Source organism: Astyanax mexicanus, chromosome 10 (genome assembly GCF_023375975.1).
Source record: "Astyanax mexicanus isolate ESR-SI-001 chromosome 10, AstMex3_surface, whole genome shotgun sequence".
Lineage (NCBI taxonomy): Eukaryota > Metazoa > Chordata > Actinopteri > Characiformes > Acestrorhamphidae > Astyanax > Astyanax mexicanus.
The window spans coordinates 39875791-39903562 of record NC_064417.1 but is presented as its reverse complement, the minus strand read 5'-3'; the positions used below and the strand labels follow the sequence as shown (position 1 = coordinate 39903562).

The window sequence follows — 27772 nt, the reverse complement described above, 5'->3', positions numbered from 1 at the left end:
CTCGGCAGGAGTTAGCAAATGACCTGAAGGCAGCTGGGACCACAGTTTGCAAGGAAACAATTGGCAACACTTTGCGCAACAATGGATTCACATCCTGCAGTGCCCGAAAGGTACCCCTGCTGAAGAGAGCACATGTGGAGGCGCGCCTCAAGTATGCCAATGATCATTTGAAAGATGAACCAAGTTATTGGGAGAAGTTTTTGTGGTCAGACGAGACCAAAATTGAACTTTTTGGCCTCAACTCCACCCGCCATGTGTGGAGGAAGAAAAATGCTGCCTATGACCCCAAGAACACTGTGCCCACCGTCAAGCATGGAGGTGGAAGCATAATGTTTTGGGGGTGTTTCTCTGCCAAGGGTACAGGGCTACTTCACCGCATCACTGGGAAGATGGATGGAGCCATGTACCGCACAATCCTGAGGGACAACCTCCTCCCCTCTGCCAGGGATCTGAAAATGGGCCGTGGTTGGGTCTTCCAACATGATAACGACCCTAAACATACAGCAAAGGCAACAAAGGATTGGCTCAAGAAAAATCACATTAAGGTCATGGAGTGGCCCAGCCAGTCGCCAGACCTCAATCCGATCGAAAATCTATGGAGGGAGCTGAAGGTCAGAGTTGCCAAGCGACAGCCCACCAACCTTCATGATTTAGAGAGGATCTGCAAAGAAGAGTGGGCCAAAATTCCCCCTGGTGTGTGTGCTAAACTTGTGGTTAACTACAACAAACGTCTCACCGCTGTGCTTGCAAACAATGGCTTTGCCACTAAGTATTGAGTGTGTTTGGCAAGAGGGATCAAATACTTATTTTCCTCATTGAAATACAAATTAATTAAAATATATTCTTTAAAATTATATTCTGGATTTTTGTCTTGATATTCTGTCTCTCCATGTTAGAATATATCTACCATTAAAAGTGCAGAAGGATAGTGTCTTTATTAGTGGGCAAACAAAGAAAATCAGCAAGGGATCAAATACTTCTTGGACTCACTGTATATATATATATATATATTTTTTTTTTTTTTTTTTTTTTTTTTTTTTTGTCCACAGTAATGATATGTATGTGCAAGGGCTTAAAATCTATTCATCTCTCAGGAGATGCCCTTTGTTGTAGACAGATGTGCAAAAAAAAGAAGATCAAATTTAAATAACACTGCCTTTGGTATTAATTGAGATGAAAATCAAAAAGGCTTCCCCTTTAACAAAGCACCAGGAGCTGAATAAATTTCCCAGTGGCCAGACCCTGAGGACAGCGGCGGCACCGAGACACTGGAGCATGCATTATGTATTCATGCTGCATCTTGCCGCCACCTCTGCAGAAAAGGTCCCTCATGCTTATGTTGTAAATCTCAGACTGTTGCGTTTTGGCTCTTGACGTATAAATTGGCCCTTGACCGACATTTTGAAATGACTCTGATATTGCAATGTTGTGCAGACCTCACAGTGCAACCTCTGAAGCGTTGGTTTTATGGAGCTACTGTAAATTATGCCAAAGAACACTGCAGTCAATTTTCCTCATCCTCTGTGTGAAATTGGCTGCCGTGTCACTTTTTTTTTCTTGGTTGTAGAGCACTACATGTGATAAACTGTGCACTGTATTTTAGATCTGGTCCCTGATTTGGTTTGCTTAGAGTAAGTGAGTGATTACACTAGTCATCATTCACAAGATTATGAGTCCATACAAGACAATGGGATGGTCTGAAGTGTGCTCCATTTGTCCCTATAGTGCAATAACTGAGACATAGGTGAGGTATTGATAAGCTTTGGTCTCAATGCACACAGCTATTGTCCAATTTATCATTCTGTGTTTTGTGTCAGGATGAGCCATTAGAGAAGTATTTTGCCATTAGAGAAGTATGGATGGATATATTTCTATTTGTACCCATTGATTGCAGTGATAAATTTGTATTTCAGCTACTATGAGTACATTATCTGCTCTTACTGATACATCTTAATAATCTGGGTTAGAATATAAATGGAAATATTTCAAAATGCTGATTATGCAGAGTTGTTTGCATTTTTGCATTTTGCTAAAGCTATTGTTGTGGGTTAGGGTTTGTAAGGGTTCAACTTAAGGCATTGTTTGCTATAAAGTAATATGCTAATGTTTAGGCTCCCTTGTTAAATTACATGTATTGTAATAAGGTGTAATAAAGTACAAATCCTCAAGACAGTATACTTCTGTAAATGTATACAATTACATGCACAGTTATAATGAAAAACACATAAAAAACATTAACAAGAAATTGTTCTCTAAATGAGGAGAAAATGTCATATATGTAAGGATGTGTTCACTTATTTTTATCTGGAAAAATAACAGAAAAATTTAAAGAAAAAAGTCTAATTGTAATTAGATATAGGAATAGTATTGTCTGATATTAAGCTGATAATTTGAATCAGATGTTTTAGAGCAAGGAAGCACAAAAAACATGGTCTAACTGCACAAGGTCAATCAAAAAAGCCAATAACCAATCAAAAAACACTGTTCTAGTAAATTTACAACACAAAGAATATAGTAAGAACAGTGCTTTGTAAGAATTATTATTATTATTATTATTTTAAGCAGCCAAATATACTTCTTTACATATTCTTGCACATATAAATAACTTTATTTATGTATTTTACCCACTTTTATTGTGCTGGACATACAGTAGAACGTCTGTGTTATATTATATTAAAGATAAAGTAATAAGTAAGTAAGTGAATATTAACTAAGTTAATGAAAAAATAAATAAGGTATGGAATAGTGTGGTACAGAAAGGTACACAAAACATTTTGTTTGTTGCTTGATGGCAAAAAAGGGTTAAAAATAATTCTTTTTTTTTATATATATATATTCTATTTATGCCTCCTCACCCTTTGGACCCTTTGGATTCTTGTTTTCGTGAGCGAACCGTGAGCCAGTTGAGGTCAGAGCTGTTAAATCACATTTCGAATGAGTCATCTGTATTTTGTGGACCAGCTCGAGTGGGCTAACAGGATGGCACATTCACTCACGGGTGATTCCTGGTGTTGCAGAAAAATAAGGGAAAAATACAGTATGTTTCCTGCCCACAAAGGCACTCAGTATTCCCTTTTTAACTGCATATTTTTTCCTTGTGAGTCAGCATCATTATCTTTTTCTTCTTTTTCTTTATGCCCCCAAGAGAGAGGAATCGTGCTCTGAAAGGCTGATATTGAGTGCGGTGAGTAGGAGAGTAAGACTCCCATTACACAAATGATGTGTAGGCAAAGCGTATGCCAAGTTACAATCCATTGTACGTGGAAATATCAGTGGTGGACAGTATGGATTGTAGTACATTTTTAATGTACTTGAGTATGTTTTCATGCATATATAATATGTACTGTAGAGTGTTTACAACTTTGCATTATGTGTAAGTATAAAATATAATGTTATTCACCTTCAAAACTCTAAAGACTCTAAAAAAAAGGGTCTTTGTAATAAAAATATAGAGTTACATTGGTTGGATGTTCACATTGGAGGCCAAATATGTCATGATAATTTGCTTTAACCTAGACTCTGAAAATAGTCCAGCGTGTCATTTGTTTTTCAGATACAGAAAAAAGTTTTTTATATCCTTGGAAAACAGTGAGGATTATGTGCCTTGGTCAAAATCCCACAACCCTATCATCAATGACTCTAGTGCTCTAACCACTCTGTCCTAAACAACTGTCCTAAATATACCCATAACATGGATCAATATTTATCCCTTCTATGTGACCTTTAGAAGAATCTGATTATAGTTGTTTACCATCAATCAACCCTTAAATCTAACCATAACCTTAACCTTAACCTAAACTGTAATTCTAACCCTAAACCCAATGCTAAAATGTTAAGATTAGATTTTGGGTTTGAGTTGGATGTAGGGTTACATTCAATAGAGAATCATATACGTTCAGCTTTCAGTTTAAGTGCATTTAATAGACATGCAGTTGAATGTTAGTTGAATGTCAGTTGAGCATCATTGAGGCCATCAAATGGACCATCCAAGTAAAGTTACATTATTATTAATTCCAAGAAGAACTTTCTGTTCACTTTTTATACTTGAGTACATGTATAAGTACTTTTTACAGACTCTATACATGTGCTTGCCTAATATGTCAGAAAGAGTATTTCAACTTTCAATACATTAATAGGCGTACTTTTTCCACCACTGAGAAATACTTATGAAAGAGGGCAAAATACATACCTAGCCCATGTCTGTGAGTTGACATAGGGGGCATAGTGCACCACACTTTAGTAATCGGGTCGTAGCACTCCACCATGTTGGACGTCTTCAGGCCATCCCTTCCCCCAACCACATAGAGCTTGTTATCGATAACTGCCACACCGAACTGTAGCCTCCGGCCGTTCATGATGCCGACCTGGATCCATGTGTTGGTGCGAAGGTCATACTTCTCTATTGTTGTGGAACCTGAAAGCATAGACAACATTTAAAAAAAGAAATTTTATTCTCTTTAATCAGAGACTGGTTACTTAGTCCCCTGTTGAGCAATTTACTTTAAAATTGATATTTTATAATTGTATAACTGTAATAAGAAATGAGAGCTACAGGCCAGTATATTAAAATATCCGCAATTATGGTGTGAATTTTTTCTACTAGCTCAATCTAACTAGAACCAATGATGACCCACCTTTTGAGGCGTCCATTCCTCCTACAGCGTAAAGTGCCCCAACAGTGGATTTACGTGGTTTGGTCCTTGGGCTCTGTAGCATTGGCCGGCGCTCTGGCAACAAATGATACTTCATAGCCTCCATCAGTAGCTTTTGGCATTCCAGATCTTCAGAAAACATTTTATTGTTCTCCAAGTCAGCAAGAAGCTAGAGCATAATGAGCATAATCATCTATCAACAGCCAATCTACTGGTTAATGGACTGTGTGATCAATAATGTGATTATGTAAGTCGTTATCCTTTTTTTCATTTTTTTTCATTGCTTTATCATTTCAGAATAATCTGAGATCCAATTATGGAATATCAGAAGCAGTCTTCTTGTGAGCAACACAACACAATACGTTTCAAGGCTCCAAAAATGACGTCAATTGGGTTAAATTGCATCAAATTCATATTTAATAAGTGTCATGAGCAAACAGTTCTAAGCAAACCTGAGGTGGCAGTAAGGGTAGACGAATGTATGCAAGCAGAACTCCCAGGTCTTGTTGCCGATGTTGCACATCATGGCGAACCCACATCATCAGCGCTTGAAAAATAGTCTCTTCATCGGGGACGTTGATGTCGTCACTGGCCAGTAGTTTCACTATTTCCATGGTAGGAAGCAGCAGGAACTCCTGATTCTGAATGACCTCTAGAAAGTGTTCCTGAAAGATCAATAAGGTCTGATGTAAGCTGCAATATCCAGTTTATAGCACATATCTCATAAATATATATTTAAAATTGAACCCCAATAAGTCATGAATTATCCCTAACTAATTACAACTGTATATATACTATTCCAGTTTAATTTAATAAAAAGTCACATTGACGTTTAGGGATAATCTGCGAGTGTCGTTTAAAACAATGTCCTTGTCTTCTTTAGATTCTTTAGATTCAGCCAGTGGGCTTTTTATTTTCACGTTTGTCTTTTCTTTGGCTTTGTCATACCCTTCAATATAATGGCTTGCTTGCTTGTCATTTCAAGGGCATCTGAGATTGTCCTCTAAAAACACTGCTTTGCTCTGTTCTGTGTGAAAGATTTAAAGATAAGCCTGTTCAATCGTTTATAGGGCATCAACTGTTCATGCGCTTCCTTCTTGCATCCATTACGATTCTTGCTAATTTAATTATGCATTGAATAAGACTTGCAAACATTGTATTGATCATTAATGATCAAATTCAAGTGTATCATCTAAAGCCATCTGGGGCTTTGAGAGCTTAGCTCAGAAGATGAATGAAATTAGCTATTGAATTGATTTTTTTTTCCAGCCACTCCCTAATATGGATTTCAGTCGTATGTCCTTATTAGCAGTTATTAGCACAGGCACTTTTAATGAATTAATAGCATGGATAAAAATGTTTAAGCAAGTTCTTCAAGCAAGTTCTAGTATATTATGGTTAACAGCAATTAGAAAGGCCAGGCAATATAAATAAGACTAAGATGATTAAGTAAAAAAATATATATTTTTGTTCTTTTCAGGTTTCTAAAGCAGCTTAATGCCAATAAGATCTCTAAACAGACATAAAGCAGCAGAATCCCTTAGACCACTGGCACACTACACTGGTGGACTGTGGCTCTCTCACAAAGAGACAGGATGTCAGGATTGCACAGAGAAAGGAGGAAAAACAACCTTATCAAAATAGAACTTTTTAATCTGGACACAACGGATGGTAGACCAGGAAGCTCTGTCCGCCCCATGTCCATTACTGAAGTGATTGAAAAGGAAGTTTCCCTGCTTGTGCTCTCTCTGATTAGATTAACCTCGCTGATCTGGGTAGCCCTATGTAAACAGCCTGTGCAGATGTCCTTCAGGAGATAACGGCCATCTTCCTCGCTTGTTTCCGCACTTTGGCAGGGGCATGTCATCTAACAAATGTGTGCGGTGAATCCGGAAGCCCCTGAGAATACTTAATGTATTAGTTCTGTTTGGCCAAAGTTGCTTTTAAATTTCTCACACATCAAGAGGTCTGTTTAGACATCCTAAATCAAGCACTATGTGAGAAAATAACAAGGGGACAGGTTTATGGGTTTACCTTTTAATAAGTAGGTTTAAAAAAAAAACATTTAATGTGTTATTATGCATTATATTATGCATGATACAAATTGCATTTCTATCTATATATACATCTATAATATACAGTATATACAGCTCTGGAAAAAAAAGTTAAGAGAACACCTAAAATTTATGTTTTTCCTTGATTTTACCAAATTTGAAACCTCTGGAATATAATCAAGAGGAAGATGGATGATCACAAGCCATCAAACCAAGCTGAACTGCTTGAATCTTTGCACCAGGAGTGGCATAAAATTAAAAAGCATCCAAAAGCAGTGTGTAAGACTGGTGGAGGAGAACATGCCAAGATGCATGACAACCGTGATAAAAAACTAGAGTTATTTAACCAAATATTGATTTCTGAACTCTTCAATGTTTATGAATATGAATTTGTTGCATGGTTTGAGGTCTGAGCTCTGCATCTTTTTTTTGGAATTTGGGAGAAATGTCTGTAGTTTATAGAATAAAACAACATGTTCATTTTACTCAAATATATACATATAAATAGCAAAATCAGAGAAACTGATTCAGAAACTTAAGTGGTCTTATATTATATATTTATATATATTATATATTAATTAGAGCTTTTTTTTTTACCAATTTTTTTGGGAAAACTATATCAGTTTTTTTATGTTAACTGTAATGAATGAATGAGTTAGCAATGTAGTAACTCTACTAGTTATCAGGATTATTCCAAGCACAGCAGCAGTCCTACCATGGTGTAGCTATGGGCCACGTTCAGCAGATCCATGCATCCCTGAGCATCAGCAAACGAGCGGATCCCCAGGCAGTTGGACGGGTGTAGCTGTTTCATTAGAAAGTTGCAGCAGACCTCAATAACTTGTGAGAGCTGAAGAAGACACGCTGCAGCTAATAGGCTCTCGATCGTCTCTTCCTTCAGCTCAAGGACACCTGTGAAGTTGGAGGGGAAAAAAAAAACTGTAACATCTCAAAAGCCCAGTTAACACCCTGTGCTGGAGAGGATTTGTTGACTGAAATAATTCTAGCAACTGTGTCGGACAGACTACATCCACCAGTGTGTGAGTGTAGACACAATATAGTATTAAATGTCTATTATTATTAAATGTTACTTTTCAGGGACTCTATCTATCTATCTATCTATCTATCTATCTATCTATCTATCTATCTATCTATCTATCTATATATATATATATATATATATATATATATATATATATATATATATATATATATATATACATACACAAAAACAAACATTTCAAAAGCATATAACGTGCAGTGCAGTACTTAACAGAAGGAGACATGTACCTGTTTAGTTACACACCAAAAGCGTCAGTATAGTACTGAGTTGTATGAATGGCAACCCTAGTATATTTGGTTATATGTAGAACCACATGGACACCAACATCATGTATTTATTATTTTTTATTTACTATGACTGTAACAATTATCAATCAAAACAATAATAATATATTAACAATATACAGCTCTGGAAATATTAAGAGGCCACTTCAGTTTCTGAATCAGTTTCTTTGACTTTGGTATTTATAGGTTTACATTTGAGTACAATGAATATTGTAATATTGTAAATATTTTTTAAATAAAAATATTAAAAATATTGACATTTAGAGCATTTATTTGCAAAAAATGAGAATCAAACAAAAAAGATGCAGAACTTTCAGACCTCTAATAATGCAAAGAAAACAAGTTAATATACATAAAGTTTTAAGAGTTCAAAAATCAATATTTGGTGGAATAACCCTGTTTTTTAATAACAGTTTTCAGGCTTTTTGGCATGTTCTCCTCCAGCAGTCTTACACACTGCTTTTGGATAACTTTATGCCACTCCTGGAGCAAAAATTCAAGCAGTTCAGCTTGGTTTGATGGCTTGTGATCATCCATCTTCCTCTTGAAGAAGAAACTCATAATTTTTAAGTGGTCTCTCATTTTTTTCCAGAGCTGTATAATAGACAAGCAGACTTGGAATTGCACAAGTCTGTGGGTCTTTAGAAATACTTCCTTTAACGGAAAATGCATTTTACAAATTAAAGGTCCTAATTCTTGTAAATACAAAAATAGAAATTATTATAAAATGAAACCTAAAAGCATTAGATATTGGTATAGGGATGCAATAAGTATCACCATATCAGTTATTCTCCAAAACAGCATGAACATTATTAAATATGTATATTATAATACATGTTTTTGTGTTTTAATTCAAACAGTCTGTTGTATTTTCACTAAGGAACACTCAATTCTTTGCGGTTCGGAATACACTCTGCTTATGGAACCTCTACCACAGTTACACTTTGTTAAAACAAAGAATTATACACGGATTGGGTTAAAATAGTCAATAGCAAATCCATTTACATGTGCCTACATCGGCTGAATTGGATCAGGACATCCCTAGTGTACAGATAGGTCATGTTACTTGTAGAAAACATTTTGTCATCATGTACACATTCAATAGGACAAGGTCGCTGACACAGCAGATATTGGTCCATATATGTAGCATTAACTGCTTGAGCTGTTATGTGGAGATACAGCTGCAGCAATGATCAACTTTATGGTTTTTCTGGATAAGGTGGTTAAGATGGTTGATCAGCTGGATTTCGACCAGTACTGTGTATGTTTACACTATGCTGGTTAGTTTATCAGCATAAGGTAACATACGTTTTTCATCTGGATGACTAGCTTTTTACCCACCTAGATCATTAAAAACAGTTATTAATAATCTATTAATAATTATCTACATGTCCTGCTTTTAATACAGGACTGAAATAATGAAAATATAGACAGCAATACAGGATTTTTCACCACTCAATAGGTTAAAACATGAAAAAAAAACACATTATTATTTCACTTAACTTAAATACTTTTACATAAAATAGATTTTGCTGATGTGCAAAAGCATGTGCGGTTTAGAGGCTCATTCAAATTTTTTATTGAAAACTATTTTTTGTATTTTTGATCCTTTCACTAAAAGTATAGGCTAGTGTTGCCCATCCTCATCGCCAATATGTAGTGGTGAAATAAATGTAGAAAATAACACGAAGGACTCAGCAGTAGAGTTTAGGTTCTTCTCCTTTACTTGCTCTCACACACTCTGCTCACTCTAGTACATGAAGCTCTTTTTAACTTAGTAGTGACACCGACTGGCAGGAGTATGATATATAACAGCTAGCTAGCTTGTTAAGTAGGTCAAGAAAAAATGGTAAAAGATGTGGAGATTTATTAAATATGATTTCAAAGCAAATTAGTTGCTTTGCCCGAAATAAAAGCATTTTTTTTGTTGTTGTTGCTTTTGTCATATATTATAATTAAGTATTATGATGTACATTTTTACACTAATATACTTAATATTAAACACTAAAATGCTCCATTATGGAATGGTAACACCTTATAAAGAGTGTGAGCATTTCTATGCTGTCTGCTAAAGCTATGATCAAATTACATCCTGCTATGCCTTGACTTTTGGTTAGTGTATAGAATAGAATGTATATTTAATTTTCTACATTTTTATTGACAATTTTTGCATACTAATCAACCAACTAATCAATTAGATCCCAGATCCACAGTGATTTAAATGTGATTTACTTTAAAAAATGTTTATATACTTTTATGCCGCCACTACAGATTTAATCTTTATATCTACATTTAAAGTGACATTAAAAAAATAAAAAAAAAATCTTCAAAACATTTTCTCTTTCTCCAGACATCCTGTATACAGTACAAGCACTGCATTACTTTTTACAGCTGCCAGCAGACAAATACTGACCAGTGTATGCAAAATGAACTAATGATCTCAGGGCCTCTGGGTCGACACCTTCCATTTTGATCTCCTCTTGTTTCGCTTCTCGGACGTCGTTGGTGAACATGGCAGCAAAGTAGTCAGAAACAGCGCTTAAGACAAGCCTGCCATGAAAACAAGACAAGAACAAATAAAACAAAGCAAGTTCAGCACACATGCAATTATTTTCTGAAAAGCTGCCTTCATTAGAATGGATGTCTCACATTTTCATGCTCTGTGTTGAAGGGAGAGGCATTCATCACACCTTAGCATGTGATGCAGCAGCTATTTTCACCAGGCTAAATCATGCAGAGCTGGAGAGACCCTGATTGCGGTTCGTTGGCACATTGAGGAACATTGACTACTGAGAGCATTCTCCTGCAGAGTAACATCAGAACACGGGAGCTAATTGTATACAAGGGGAAACATTTACAAGTAGAATTGGAACTGTTGCCAGGGATGGCTGAGGGAGGCACTGTCTGCAGATCATTACTTTTTCATTGCATAAAGCGCAAGTAGCGAAGTGCAGAAGTAAAGAAGCGCTGCATATATGCATAAGGCGTTTGAAAAATTAAACGACGCTCAGGGTAAATATACCTCCTTTCACTCACACATCTGTTTTCACTTGCAGTTGGGAGATCAGGGAGTAAAACATTGATTTGGCTGGAAGAATACCAACCTGTGCGCAGGGATTTTATGATCTCCGGCTATCAAGAGCACATCACACAGCTGCTTGTGCTGCAGGTAAGTCTCCATCTTGCGGAAGGTCTGTTCCGCATGGTTTGTGGCCTGGAAAAACTCGTCTGAGCAGTTGGAGCTCATCCTGGAGTAACTGGTCAAAATCAGCCTGAGAAAAAGCCAGAGGACAGTGGAGCGTTAGAGGTCACTGAGTGAAGGCAGTAATAGGAACACCTGTCTGTGGCAGCCATGATATCTGACATAAGAAAGAAATGTCAGTGAGAACCAAGCTTATCACTTTATAAGGTCGAAAATATCTGTCACCTCCTTTATTGTCATACACCTTGACTGACCCGTTATTCGTACAACTGCAATCTTTGCCCTGAATGACAGTTTATGTCAAACCTAGTGTAGTGGACACAAAATATTGGCACCCCTGCATTTAAATGTATTGCAGTTATATGCAGCTCTGGAAAAAAAATTAAGATACCACTTAAAAATGATGAGTTTCTTTAATTTTACCAAATTGAAAACCTCTGGAATATAATCAAGAGGAAGATGGATGATCACAAGCCATCAAACCAAAGTAAATGTAAAGAAGTAAATCCTGAAAAATGGTTTGTTATTGACATATTTTGTCATTTTTTGCTAATTTGTCAAAATACTATTAGTACTTCTGTTAGTACTGTATTATTTTTAAATGTCTGACTTCCCTCGCCAGAATACACTATACAGCTCTGGAAAAAATAAAAGACCACTTACAAATTATGAGGTTCTTTGATTTTATCTAACTGAAAACCTCTGGAATATAATCAAGAGGAAGATGGATGATCACAAGCCATCAAACCAAGTTGAACTGATTGAATTTTTGCACCAGAGTAAAGGCATAAAGTTATCCAAAAGCAGTGTGTAAGACTGGAGGAGGAGAACATGCCAAGATGCATGAAAACAGGGTTATTCCACCAAATATTGATTTCTGAATTTTTATTAATATGAACTTGTTTTTTTGCATTATTTGAGGTCTGAAAGCTCTGAATCTTGTTTGTTATTTTAGCCATTTCTTTTTGATTTTCTGATAATAATTGCTCTTAATGACAATATTTTTATTTGGAATTTGGGAGAAACACTGTCCATAGTTTAAAATAAAACTTCAAATAGTTATTTTACTCAAACATATACCTATAAATAGCAAAATCAGAGAAACTGATCCAGAAACTAAAGTGGTCTCTTATTTTGTTTCAGAGTTATATGTTAATATTGACAAGTTTACCTCATTTAATTATATTGCAATAATACAAAAAGCAGATATTGCACTCTGAATTGACATTATTAGATTGCAGTATCTTAAACAGCTGCACAAACCAGCACACTTTGCCATTTTAATTGAGTGTTATTATCAGGTTCAGCTAAACCTCCTGATTTTTTTGTACTGAGAGGGTCAACCCGAGTAGGATGAGTTCCTCTGACTGAGTCTTGGTTTCTTCCAAGGTTTCTTCCGCTTAATGGGAGTTTTTCCTTGCCACTATGTCACCATAAAAATTGGCATCTCTGTGGTGCTGCTAATAAGAGGCGTGGACCTGTTTTTTCTCTGTAAAGCTGCTTTGTGACAACCTTTGTTGTAAAAAGCGCTGTATAAATAAAATTGAATTTAATTGAATTGATTTTTGCAGGACTCCACCCTCAGCTTAAATTTGAAAAAGTCAAAAAAATGGGAGGGGTGGTTTGGGAGGGGCATTGGGTGATGTATGGGTTTAGAGACAGCACAGATGATATACTGATCTGCATATTGTGATGTATCTGCGCACCAAAGTACACACCACATCATCACATCACACATTTTTAAGCAGGTCTGGTATGTTTTATTACTTCAAAAGAAACACATTTAAGCTATTAATGAAAAAAAATATGTTTTAGGGTTAATTGGCTTTTTAAAAAGAGCAGTGGATTAACATTCGAGTTTGTCAAAATGACCAACTTAAACAGCTTGATAGACCAACTAAACCATTAACCTCAAATTAAATTAGATGCAGTGCTAGCCAAGAGCTAGCATTTTTCAGCTACAAGTTGACCTGCACTCAACTGCTATATTGCTCAACATGACCAGACTTACTGGTAACTAATTAATGCATAGTGGCATTAGTTTGCATGTAGAAATATTAGTATTAATGCCTCTAAAATAATCACCCAATTTTGAGAATGCAGTGATAAAGAGGAGATAATACAAATATAATAAAAGAGATAGGGTTCTGGATGTATTTGTTTACCACAGGATGAGATATAGATCTTTTTTTTTTCATTTTATTTCTTTCTTTCATTGAAAATTAAGATTAGACCAGGACTATGATATAAGGGCATAAGAACACAGCGTTTATCATAACATGACTTCAATGGTCGTTGGGCAATCTTTAATCTCAGGACAACAGGAGATGGACAAATTAACTTTATGCTCTGATATATTTAAGTATGTGTATATCAGGGCATTTGCAACACCAAGAAATGTTTGGCAGAAGTGGTGCACGTTCTAAAAAAAAAAAAAGAACTGTAGGAGTAGGAGTACCAATATTTTTGGCCATGACTTTATGTAGGCCCACACGGCTGAGGAAATATCCTGTTAAAATTTACTGCAGTAAGGACATCGATGTTTACCTTGCCTTTTAAATAGTTCCCTACTCAAAGCACAGCAGAATTTAGTCATGCTGTTTGATGAAAGGTCGTGCTGTTTGGTGGAAGTGTGCAGTCAATGCCGTGCAGAGAAAAGATGCAATAACATATTTGTTTGACACACCCCAGTTGGAAATGTGTGATACTCCGTATCTCCTTCCTTCACACTTGTCAGGGCTCAAATTAAAACCATTAGAGCTAAACTCCGTAAATAAGTGGATTGAGAACCAGAGTAGTCCGAAGGGGGCAGCTTACCATTTCTTTTTTTTTTCACGATAGACACGGACTTTCCGAAGGATCTGACTTCTTCCCAGCACAGTGATAATGGTAATTCTGAGCTACTCTCCCTGCAGACCGGTAGATTACATGCTATTGTGGAGCATCGCAGTAATCCCTCAGACCCGTGACAAACAATCCAAAACTGTTATTTTGGTGCCCTTCACGCTGCAAATCCACCACTGACATTTAACTAGCTACAAGTCTGCTCCCCATTCTATAAAGTCCTGTTGTCTGGGAAAAGTTCTAGTACAGCATTCTCATAACTTTTGAGCTGGAAAACAGGTCACTAACAGACGTGATAGCCATTATTACAGTACGACATTTAATGCAGTTGGTACAGTGTAATTATTGATATCCTGCTCTTGTTGGAGTAACTGTTTCTACAGTCCTTAAAATGTTTGGTAACACTTTACTTGGATGGTCCATTTTATGGCCTTATTGATGCTCAACTGACGTTCAGCTAACACTGAATTAAAAGTCCATTAAATTGAACTTAACCATATGTTGAATTAAATTATTTAAAATAGAACCTGACTGTACACCTAACCCTAAACTTAACCCTTAATCAACCCTAAAATCGAACCCTACACCTATCCCTTACACTAACCTTAACCTAAGCTTAAAATCTAACCCTAAACCCACTCCTAAAATATTAGGATATGCGTTTGGATTAGAGTTGAATGTAGGGTTATATTCAATAGAGAATCATTTACTTTCACCTTTTAGTATATTTGCATTTAATAGACATGTAGTTGATTGTTAGTTGAATGTCAGTTGAGCATCAAAGAGGCCATCAAATGGACCATCCAAGTAAAGTGTTGCCCAACGTTTTGCTTGGCTTAAAAACGTTTTTGCATGGAGCACTGCACAGTATAGATCTGATTGTATTTGGTAATGTGTGTGTTTGTGATGGCAGCATATAGGATGATCATCTCTCCATCTCATCCTCAACTCCCCAACCCATCCCTACAGTATTGGATGGAATGAAATCATCCCAGAGGACGCAGTTCCACTGCTTCACAGCTCAGTGCTGGGGCTTTGAACACTCTAGCCCACACCTGGCCGCAGTCATAGTGCCTGGAGATACATGCTTACGTGAATCTCTTAAAGTAGCTGAATACGCTTTTCAGAAGGATTATATATAAACATTTGGACATGAAGCTCTGTAAAACAATTGTTTCTGAATCATTTTCTCTGATTTTGCTGTCTATAGGTATATGTTTGTGTAAAATTAACATAGTTGTTTTATTCTATAAACGACTGAAAATATTTTTCCCAAATATAAATATTGTCATTTAGAGCATTTCTTTTCAGAAAATGAGAAATGGCTAAAATAACAAAAAAAAAGATGCAGACCTGTCAGACCTCGAGCAATGCAAAGAAAACAAGTTCAAATTCATAAAGTTTTAGAAGTTCAGAATTTCCTATTTGGTGCAATAACCTTGGTTTTTAACCACAGTCTTCATTTCATGCATCTTTGCATTTTCTCCTCCACCAGTCTTACACACTGCTTTTGGATAATTTTATGCCACTCCTGGTGATGGCTTGTGATCATCCATCTTCCTCTTAATTATATTCCAGACATTTTCAGTTAGATAAAATAAAAACCTCAACATTTGTAAGTGGTCTTTTATTTTTTCCAGAGCTGTATAGTGTATTTTAGCAAGGGAAATCAGACATTTAAACATAATACAGTACTAATAGAAGTACTAATAGTATTTTGACAAATTAGCAAAAATTGACCAAATATGTCAATAACAAACCATTTTTCAGGATTTACTTATTTACATATTGAATAATAGTTGTAATAATAACATAATATATTTGTTACGATGTACTTTATTCTAAAAAATAAAGTGAATTATTTACCAGGATTTTTTTTGCAATTTTTCATTTATTTGTCTTCATATTTCCCCCTGCAGCTAATTATTTTTTGTTGTTGATGTTACAGCAAATTGCCCTTACCCTGAAGAGGTATTTTAATGCATTTATCATGTTTTGTTTTTCTAACCGTGGTGGTGATGCAGTTCACCAGTTCACCCAGCATTGGCACACTAAAACAGGCATTGGGTTACTGCCAGCTTCACAGTCAGTGTGATTGATAACCCTGCAGATTTGTTAAAGATAAAAATAGTATGTAGTATGCTAAATTAAAGAATGGAACAGAATTCTTCGCAATTACACATTACAAACCATTACAACCTTTTACAAAAATGGTTATTAATTGAATTACAAATATTTTTTCTATAACATGCCTTAGCAAAACTTTTGTAGGACCTTTGTTTTTAGAGATAGACAAGTCAAAGCTGTATTACAATACAATATCTGAAACCATAAAAAACCTAACAAACACTGTGAATATTTAATGACTAACTCCACTGCTAATTATTTTATAAATATTTAATGCAACTGTGTTCTTTATACCTCTAACAGGTAATGGTTAAATTGGTAATTCACTCGTTCTTTTGAAAGACCAACATATGAAACACAATAGTTTTACATAACATTGAAACATAACATTGCAATTTTGTTTTATTGTTCTTATTTTTCTTATTTTTCTATTTTTCTTAGATCTTCAAAAGCTAAAACAGGTCGATTTGACCTGTAACAAAACAGGAGGGTTAAAGTTATAGCTAGTCTGTAAACTGCAATGTGTGTTGTTAAATTCAATATTATGTGGTCACATTAAGTATCACTTTTGGTGTGTTATTAACAGCTGCATCTGCTTCCATTAAAAAAGAAATAGAAATAGGCTTCCATTAAACGTCTCCAGACTGCACTCCTGCACTAAAGACGTAATTACTTAGTAAATCTCAATGAAGACTCTCTTAGTGGCATCAGTGGCCTTAGGAACTCTGAGGAGTCCATCCAGAAAAACAGCGAGCGAAGCAGAATCCCGGTCTTGTGTCCTAGCCTCGAAGGGCAGATGTGTACCGCCGCCATAAGTCAGGTCTGAGCATACGGCAGTTTGAAACAAGATTAATTAAAGAGTTCACACCCTGGCTATTTTTAGCTGATGAGAATTATTCCCTGTGATCTGCTGTGTTTACGGTATGGGGAGCTGAAAGCATGCTATGTGGGTTCAGCATTGTGATTCTCATACAGAATATGCTATCATATCTCTCTGGGCAGCTGTCAAGGGCGGCGGATCACGTTGATATTTACAAGCTGCAGAGATCACATCCACACATATGAAAGAGTCCTGAGGTGACTGTGATGTGGTGCCACTGACACGGCCAGCTATAATCTGAGCTTGACTGTGGATCAACAGTGCACAAATTAAATCTCCAGCTACATGCTATTTACATATGTTCTCTGCCAAAAACTCCTTTATGGCCTAGCCTCCATTCCCTTTCTCCTTAATTAAACGTAGCCTATAACATCAGGTCCTTCCGCTCCGAGAGAGCGCGGCGAAAGGGTCCAGCGGGGCCTCGGAGGAACATATCAGCGCTGCTTCGACCGAATGTTTAATTTCTGCCGCTCTGCTCACTTGAGACCCCTTACATGATCTGCATATGTGATTTACTACATGCACCAGGGTCCTCGAGTCATTAATATTTTAAGGCTAATAGTTGCTGATGATACAGAGGCTGTGCAGAGGCTTAAAACGCAATTACACACGTGTTGAATTTTATTTAAATGTATTACATTTTGTTTTTAATTAACCCTCCCTCTCTCGGCACCCTAATGATTCAGACAGCATCAGAACCTGATTCTTCATCCTGTGCCTCATGCCCTTCCTGGATCTGATGGAGTCTTTCCTAGGCTGTTTTTTCTTTACATTAAATAGCTGGGTAATTTATAGTCCTGCCACTAGAACTGTTCTCAGGCACAGAGCTGGGTGTGCAGAATAAGAAATAAGGTGCTGTAAGAGGGGTTGTAAAGTGGAGATGCATTACGTCTGTATCAGCTCCAAGGAACAGCAAAAGGGCCTTTTATGTGCGCGAGCATCTGAAGGTCTAATTGCTTTTGTATTACTCTCTCAAAGGCCATAAATTTGCTGACAATGTTTACTGGAAGTATGACTTCCTGTAAAACCGACTCTTTTAAAACCGACGTTTTATTAAGTCAAGGTGTGTTAAGACCTGACATGCAATAGTTCAGTCAGTGTTTCTTATTTGCAGTAGACATTTTATATTTTTACACATATTATTTATATTTATTATACAGCTATTATACAGCACAATTAAGAGACCACTTCAGTTTATGAATCAGTTTCTCTGATTTGGCTATTTATATATATATGCTTGAGTAAAATTAACATATAACATATATTCTGCTGTTTTTTTGTCATTTCTGTGAAATATTCAGTTATGCATCATTTTCTGTTGTGGCCCAGACTAAAGGAGAGGAATTAGATATATTTAAACATACGTGATGAAATCATGAAATGATGAAATTTCTCCTGGTGATTTGCTCTAAATATATATCAGATTGTATATTCACAGCCAGAAACCATTTTAACCCTTATTTTTTAACTATTTTAACCATTATTTAAAATAATAATAAAAAAAGAACATTACAAGTGCTGTCTAAATGTTGCAGATTGAATTCTGCTCAGTGAAATGCTGAACAGGATCCTCCCACACATGGTAAGCGCAGTAGCCTGCACTCCACGCTAGCTTTGATACTTTCTCAAGAGACAACTCCTATAAATACTTCATAGTTTAGGATATAAATCTGAACACATAACGTGAGAAAGATATTCAGCGAATGATGCTCACTAGGCTTTAGCATTGTGTTCTTCTCTATGGCCAGCATGGGTGATCCAAATGACATGTACTTTAATTAACAATCAATACAAAGTGTAAATGTAAGAAAAATGAAATTGGCTCACTGCTTGAACAAAGCAAACAGATCTATTTGCTGTGTTAAAGAGTGAATGATGCAGATCATTATATATCCATGTCACAGCGATGTGTGTGTGCAGTTATTGGATTTGCATGGTTTAAGACGATCAATAGCTAGTGGGGGGGTTTTGCAGTTGCCTGAAAATATCTGAAGGCTACCCAGAAGAGCTTTGCATGTTGGGCTGATTGGGGGGAAATGTAGGGTGGTATCAGGTTTTCCTTTAGAGTTTTTTTTTCCTGTTTTTGGAAGGTTTAGTTGTTTTTTTTCCACCACCTGAGATTAAACTAACAAACTTTTAACTTAATTTCCTTTTTTGCTCCTCTATCCCACTTTTTCCTTTCACCTCTTTTTGATCCTGTCAAAAATGTAAACCTTCTATGTGTTAACCTTCTATGTAAGCTATTTTTAAAGGTACATAATTTTTTTGTAAGTTGCTTTGGATAAAGGCGTTCCCTAAACATAATGTAATGTAATGTAATGTGCTGGACTATGGTCCTCATTTCCCACCAATGCCATAGAAGAACCACTTATATTTTTATATCAAGAACGTTGATGGTAAAACAGATGTGTGAGTGTGAGGAACCTAACCCCAAGTGAAGGTTCCTAAGATGTTTTAAAGCTTCTTCAGTCTCATATGACACATCCCTATTAAGCAAAAGAACTGCAGAGTTCTCCTATATGGTCAGTGGAACTGAGAAAATAAACAACAAGAGTAGAAACAAGGAAGTGGTGTTAATACTTTGGCTGATCAGTAAATGATTTTGAGGATAGTGATCATCTCATATTATATCAGTTTTTCTCTCTGGTTTGACAGCCACACATATTTGCAGAGCAGCGGTTGGTGAAAGCAGGTTCTGCTAGCCTGCAGACAGAGGTCTGCTGTGTAATTCAAGGTTCTCATATAAGAATTTGTGTCAGCGTCACTGCACACATCTTCTGCACTGAGCATGGATATGCTTGACCTTTCAAGAAATAGCCAGTGGCAAGTTCCAGTCACATACGGATGTAGCCCAGAGCTATTTTATTTGGCAGGTTTTTATTCCTCGTAGTATCAGGAGCTTGCCTCTGCCTCGTTTTTTGAAGCCTGCTCTACTTTCCAAAATGCATATCGGAGTTGCTAGGGTCTCTTTTTTTTTTTTTTTTGACAGAACAGAGTGTGCCCTTAGAATTCTTATTGCTCTTACAACCCTAACGTAAAAACACTCCAAAGCTTGCATGTATTGCGACCAATATATATATATATATATATATATATATATATATATATATTTTTTTTTTTTTTTTGCGCAACTGTCTAGTCATGCCAACTGAATCCTTAGTGCAGTGAGGCCTGTGACGATAATTGTTTGTATGATACATTGTGCCACAAATAAAGGATGAATATGATTTTAGGACATAGGTCATTTTAAGACCACCATATTGTACCACTGATATAATGATAATGTAATAGCACAATAATGCAATTAAACATATTTAAAGTACAATGAACTGTTAATTAACAATATGGGATGGGTGATCATGAAATGTTGATGGGACATGTTGGGTGATATATTATTAACAATCACAATACTGTGATTCTGCAAGATTTTTTGTATATCGCAAGACAATTTACTATGATGCTTAATGTCATCTGTGTTATTGAAGAGGTCTCAAGGTTGCATTCCTTCTCCAGAGATCTTGATGTAAGTTTTCCAGGGTAATATAAGCAAAAAGTTTACAACCTATGGCACTGTAGCTAGCCTTTCTTGATTTGAACAAAAGAGAAAAAAATATGAATGGTGGCATAGCAGGATGGTGGATACGCAGATACAATCAAGTTCCAAAGAAATTCCTGCAGGCTCAGGGTGCATCAGTGTCAGAGTCAGTATCTGTCAATATTTGAAAGAAATTAAATGCATATATACATAAAATTGCTAGACTGCAGTCTGCCAAAATGTATGAATGAGGCCTACTAAGGAAATAACACAGTACTAGGTCATGGGTCCTACAGCAGGACCCAATGAGCACCTGTGGAGAGATCTTAAAATTCTTTTGGGAGACGACACCCTTCAAAGCAGGTTGTATAAGAAGATTGGTTGATGGTGTGCAAACAAATATTCATTTGAGGGTGCCAAATATTTTGTTCAGCCTCTTTTAGGAGTTTTGCATAAAATCATTTAAATTTTTACTTTTTTCTCTGTTTTGTTTGTGGTGTTCCAATACACACAGATGAAATAAACATGTAGAACGTGTAGAACAAAACATATGTAACTGCAATAATTATCTGGAGAAATATTTGATATATTTTGATTTCCTGGAAAAATGTCAAGGGGTGCCAATGCTTTCGGCCATGACTATATAAACACAAAGGCAAAGAAGCACAGTGGATGCTATCAAGGTCTGTGAAAATTGGTTTAAGATGCTGCAGTAAATCCTGAGCCTAATGTATTCAAATATATCCAAATTCCTTTTGGCATAAACTATGTAATTCTGTACAAAGTAAATAAGCAAATATCTGAGAGTGCTTTAAATACGGAAAATGCATTTACCAATTTGCATTAGCCTGTCTCCCTGTCTCAGGCAGCTTAAGTGTCTTTATAAGTAACGAACATAACCCAATGTAAGGTTATGTCCTGATTACACACTGGATCCCTAATGATCTGTCTTTTTCGTCCAACAGACGATTCCAAATCCCTTACGATAAAAAGGGGGAAAAAAGGTGAAGGAAAAAAAAAGAACCTGAAAGAAGATGAATGAACTCTACGTTTAAAGAGGATTACAGCTTCCCACTGTCCCCCATGGCAGTGTGTTGCAGAAAATCTTTATCACCCAGACAGCTTGACTGGGTACATATTCCTCCAGATCATTTTCCAGTTGTCCTTTAAAGTCAGATGTATTGGGTACAGAGGGGCTCAAGCTACTTTTTAGACTTCATCTGTATTCATGTAATCCCTGGGATTTGTGCTCAAAGAATTATTTTCATTCAGTTCACTCACTCCATTCCAACAATCAAACAGCTAGTCTGTTGTGGAGATAGATTTCAAGTCATCAGCATTCAGAGAAAGCCCTGTGTTCCTGGAGGCATTTATCATTTTCTGCCCGTCACCATGGGTCGAAATAAACAGATTTAGTATTCTTTGATGGAAGTGTATTAAATGCCGCCATAAAAATACCATTCCATCCATATTAGACTGTTCAGAGACTGGTTTTGCATGCAAAAGGGTCGGAATGGTAAATTACAATTTAAGGACAGACACAGTATTCACTGAACAAAAGCTTTTTAAAAAAATCTATTTCTAAGAAATAGAGAAATTGGGTTGAATGGAATTACACTTAATACATAATCAAATGAGAAAACGGAATACTTCTAGTATATTGCATAATGTGAGGGTACCTGCTCCTCTTCTAAATGATGTTTTGTGCCACTTAAAGCCATTAGCTATTATCTGTAAGTACTCGCTCTACACTAAGATGAGTAGTGTATCTAGCTGAGGGAGCCGATATGGCCCTTTTGTGTCCAAGAACAAATGAAAATTGCTACTGCTGTAGTAATGAAAATAAGTTATTACCTCAACATGCCTTACAAGCTATTTATGAATCCCACTTCTCATAATGATAAAAAAAGGGAGGGATATAACCTTAATTTCTGCTCTGGCTGAATATAGATTCGAAGGTTTCACCAGTCTAAAAATGATCTATTCCCCAATATTAAAACCTATACCAGCAGACGGAATAGCCATTTGTTCATATCTGAATGTGGGGTGTGCGGCAACCTGCTGAGACATCGCAGCTGGATTTTAAATCGAGTCAGGCTTCATATCACATTCTGATGCGAGGTGAAGATAGGGTCTGTATAAGGAGATTAAGCTGGCATTTTGTGCAGCAAGAGGATTCGCAAGGTCTGCAGCTTCTGCTTTGGTATTCTTCTCTCCACTGTGCTGCTGGATGTTGCTCCACAGGAATCAAGAACCTGCAGAACCTAAGACTACAAAGCGATGGGAACACTGAGGGTGCTGTGTCACTCTACTGAATCTGATGTTTTTGCAGTTAGTTTTTCTTAGTGCATTATTGAGCCAAACGTAACAAACTATTCCTAGTATTTATGTTTTTTTTATTTTATTTTAATGTAATTTGACCTTTAGTTTTGAGAATGTTGGTATATTCCCATTTATACATGAGTATATAATGTATGTATCAAAAACCTGTTAAAGAACACGGTTCTTTATGAAACCAAAACTCTTTCAGACCCACTTTACAATAAGTGTCTTTAATAACTGTGCAGTTATAACACATTAACGATCCATGTAATTTTTGTAACTTTGTTACAGAATAATTACAGTTGTACAGGTTATGTAACTAGGCAATAATACACAGGGAGAGGGAGTACTATAATGTGTAATATTGGCACGGCTGTGCTGTGGACATAGGCACAAGGTTTCAGGCTGAGTGGCGTAGATCAGCACAGCAGTGACAATATTAAATTTATAGCACAAACCTCAAGTGTATTATTGCAATTATACAAAAGTTCCATTATCACTGTTTATTGAAAGATTCTGAGTTAAAAAGGATGAGAAAATGTGATCTGTTTGGTTATAAACACTCAGCTAGTTAAAATATAGTTCCATTGCTGCTCTGTGTGTAGCTGCGCTGTTTGGTTTGTAAGCACTGTATTGTTGCTAGGTTACCTGTATGTGGCGGAGTAATACATGGAGCGCTTCTGTACAGTGCATTACCGGCTGATAATGGCATGCCTAGAATGCCTCGCCTCGCCTCGCCTCGTAGCCAATCACATTGCAGGGTCAGAACTTACTGTGGTATAATTACACATGGATCATAGTGTCAGTTAGACATAGTTGAATATTTTTTCTGTCTTCCTATGATAAAGTATGATTTATGATTTTTAGTATGTATTAAAATGTAGTTTTTACAATTTTACAACAAGTTTATACACAGCGAATTACACAAACACACTATTACATATAAAAATTCAGACACATGATCCCACGTGAAAGTACACTCACCCTGTTACACAGTGAAGATGTGTACAGTTACTTAACTTATATAACTATGATAAATCTGTAACAATGCATACTTCATCGGACACACTACTAAAACACGACAGTGAGAGTGTATGCTATTTTAGAATTTTTTTTTTTCTTACAGTAAAAATCATTCAGAAAGTTTACTTATGTCTACCTGATATGCGGCACTGAAACCTAACCTAAAGAACATAAAATGCACCATAGCAAAGAGCTATTATCCTAAAAAGTTTAAAAATCTGAACCTGCTGATTACTGATGCCTAGTTGTCAGATCGCTTACAACTGAACTGCTACATAAGTGAAATAACCTGTGCAAAAGTCATATGAACAGCTTCTGCTGGTGTAAATTTTATTTTATTAAATTACAAATATGTCCAAAAAAATTATAGTAATTCTTAGTTTGTTGTTCGTCAAATGGCTTCTACTGCTTGCCAGGCCATTACAGTAAAAAATAACTAGTTCCTAATGCGTTGCTTGGTTAAATTAAAGGTTACATCATTAAAATGAGAGAACCATAATAGCTTATGTACTTAAATACACATTAAAAGCCAACTCAAAGTGTCTTCTCAATGAACATCATATTACTCACAGTACTATCACTGTCATTATGGTTAGACAATATATTTATTCTATTTTAACTAAGCCCTATGCGACAGAAATCCTAACTCATGCTCATCTACTAAATATATTGCACTTGAGAAGAGAGATATGGGAAAAGAAAAGAAGAAAAGCTATATTATGCTGCTAGTCTGCACTGCACACATTTTGAGAACCCAAAAGAATCTCACCAGCCAGAAGCTCATGCCGAACGGGTACAGAGATGAAAGGCTTTTTCACGGTATCTAGCTATCGAGCCCTGCCTGTCACTCTTGTTCTCACTGCTTTATTCAGCTGGGAATAAGCAGTACTATTGTGTTTTCTTAGAGCACTTAGACCTATTGTGCATTGTCTCTTTTCATTATTGACACAGTTCACGCACTCATATCTGCGTAGATGAATCAATGAATGAACTAATGAATGGCTGGATGAATGAATGAGTACATAAGTGAGTATCTAAAAAGGATAAAAAATAATTTTAACTGTGGTAATCCAGTATGATTACAGGATTATTAGGAGTGCTGTAACTGTAGTCCTAATCTAACGGTCTACTATCAGTCGGATTGTCCTCGTATATTCTCTAAAGCAAAATAAAGTCAGATGTTTTGATGTGTGCACGTCATGTTTTCCCAATATTACAGTCTCAGCAGCTGCCAATTAGAGGCTTCTACCAATTAGGTAGAGGCTAATGGGCATGTGGAAAGGCAGAATTATAATTTGATTGAATGTGTGGAGCCCACCACAGCCTGTTAGTAGGATTTATTGCTTGGCTTTGGTATATTGAAATGCTGAAGCCAAATGACAGGGAATCCTGACGCATCAGTAATTCTGGTAACAGCTGCGTTTCAAGAGACAACTGTTTACTTCAGCAATATATTAATGTTTGTGCATTAAATTGAATACACATGTGCATAAGTGCTGTTCTTTATTTATATATACTAGCACAGTACTATACACACTTCTAAAAAAGGTTAAAAGCCATAACTACATAAATATGTACCTTAATGTACCTGCATTGTCATACATATTTATTTATTCATTAAATGATTTGCCTAATTGTAAAATAATGACTACACCATGTGACACTAGGCTCTTGTCCATTATATCCTGCTACTGCATAAAAGCAGTTATGGAAATGAGCCCACAATAAAAATCAGATCTTTCTAAGTGTATTTAACCCAGTTGAAATGATTTATTCATCATTTATTCATGATGATTTTGAAAGGAGTACTCAATTTACAAAGCGTTTCTCCTGCCAATATACTGTAATTTGTTATTTGTTTGTGTTTGCCTTTCAGGCAGGGTTACCATTTGCCATTTTCATTTGAATGCATTCAAACTTTGCCAAAGCCCCTGATTAGTCATCAAGCCATCAAAAAGCCACAGAAGTGCAGCGCACTTGGCATGAATCAGGATGAAAAACATTCTCTCATGTTAAGTCCTTCTGCTAGAAACTTGAAATGTTTCATTATAATAATTGATTAGTTTGATGAGTTTTCTGTATTTTTTTGTGTTGAAATTCAAATGTGTGACAGGGCTGCTCGGTCACATTATATTACACGTGGATTGCTGGCTTTCTCATCATCAACAGCAGAAATCACTTCTTATTTCCACTTAAGAATAAAGCCTCTCATATACAGCTCTGGAAAAAATTAAGAGACCTCTTCAGTTTCTGAATCAGTTTCTCTGCTATTTATAGGTATATGTTTGAGTAAAATGAACATTGTTGTTTTATTCTATAAACTATGTACATCATTTCTTCCAAATTCTGAAATAACAAAAAGATGCAGAGCTTTCAGATCTCAGAAATCAATGTTTGGTGGAATAACCAGTTTTCATGCATCTTGGCATGTTCTCCTCCACCAGTCTTACACACTGCTTTTGGATAATTTTATGCCACTGCTGGTGCAAAAAAAACAAGCAGTTCAGCTTGGTTTATTGACTTGTAATAATCAACCTTCCTCTTGATTATATTTCAGAGGTTTTCAATCCGGTTAAATCAAAGAAATTTTTAAGTGGTCTCTTGTTTTATGTATAGCTGAATATATTTTGCCAACTAATATTGGATGTGGATTGCATGTACTGTTATATTTTACCTTGATAAAGACTGATAAAATACACAGTACGGTATTATGCAGCCCAAGATCATTTAAATTCACTACTCTGCTGTGTCCTCTATAGGTATATCTCATAATACTCTGATTATGAAATTGGACATTGACACCATCTTTTAGAGTATTTAATTTCACTGAACCTGAACAGTGACATCCGAGGCGGCGTTTTATGATGATCCCATGAATCTCTGCCTGAAATGAAGCTCAGAGATCACATATGACTTACAGCTCCCACTAGGACAAGATGGTGTCATTATTTTCCAAGGCAATTGAGAGGGAATTGAGATATCATTCACAGTAACAGCTGCTGACTCAAACCTCCACTATTCGCCTTATTAAAGGGTCAGGGCCAAAATTCCTCTCACATAGGGTACTTCATCAAAAGGGGACAAAGGAGTTTTGTCGGTGAGGGCAGCTTAGTAGAGGACTTCTGCTTAAAATGGTTTGATGATTTGAGACTTTAGAGCTCTAGTGTAACAATAAGAGAATAAGACAAATGATTCTATTACTGTGTTGACTATTCCATCAAGAATGCAGTGACATCTCTCCTATAATAATTAATGACAGTATGACTTAGAACAACAACTAATTAAATCAATGTGCTCTGGGTAAATAGATCATCCATCTGCGTTGTAGGTTAGACCTGTTTTGTATTTTACGAGCAGTTAAATGCCTCACAAATTAAGCCAATATTGTTTTGTGATTGTCTTGCGCATGTCCGTTGACTGTGAGGTATTCCCTTTTGCACTTTCTCATTTCTTCCACTCAGTTTTCTGCTCCAGAGAGTGTGTCTCACTGTGATTCCATTTCATCACACAGTTTGTCCTTTGATCCACACAACCACAGTGCATTCAAATATCACTGTTCATTTTCAAGCAGAGAACAAAAGAGCCCTTGTGGCGTGCACGCTGTCTGTACTGCAGAATTTAAAATTACATAAGGAATGGATCGCATTTAATGATGAATACTGATTAGCAACAAATATTATGATTTAAAAACTGCTTCTTTAAAGCGTTATGAAGGCTTTTTTTTTCCCTTGCGTAAATTATATCAATTTCTGTGAATGCCATTTCCTGTATTTTCTAACGGTCAGA

The 27772-nt window shown here is 36.2% G+C and overlaps 1 protein-coding gene across 2 annotated transcripts in view; it reads right to left on the bottom strand.

The window, feature by feature from the left end:
* The window catches only part of klhl4 (kelch-like family member 4), a 50501-nt gene that overhangs the window by 12115 nt on the left and 10614 nt on the right, over positions 1-27772 (bottom strand). For both annotated transcript variants that reach the window (XM_022684046.2, XM_022684044.2), the window contains exons 2-7: positions 11158-11325; positions 10467-10603; positions 7422-7618; positions 5105-5317; positions 4635-4821; positions 4190-4414 (exon numbers count right to left, since the gene is read on the bottom strand). In XM_022684046.2, the coding sequence (XP_022539767.1) occupies positions 4190-4414; positions 4635-4821; positions 5105-5317; positions 7422-7618; positions 10467-10603; positions 11158-11300 (1102 nt within the window). In that variant the 5' untranslated portion in view covers positions 11301-11325. The remainder of the gene's footprint in view (positions 1-4189; positions 4415-4634; positions 4822-5104; positions 5318-7421; positions 7619-10466; positions 10604-11157; positions 11326-27772) is intronic.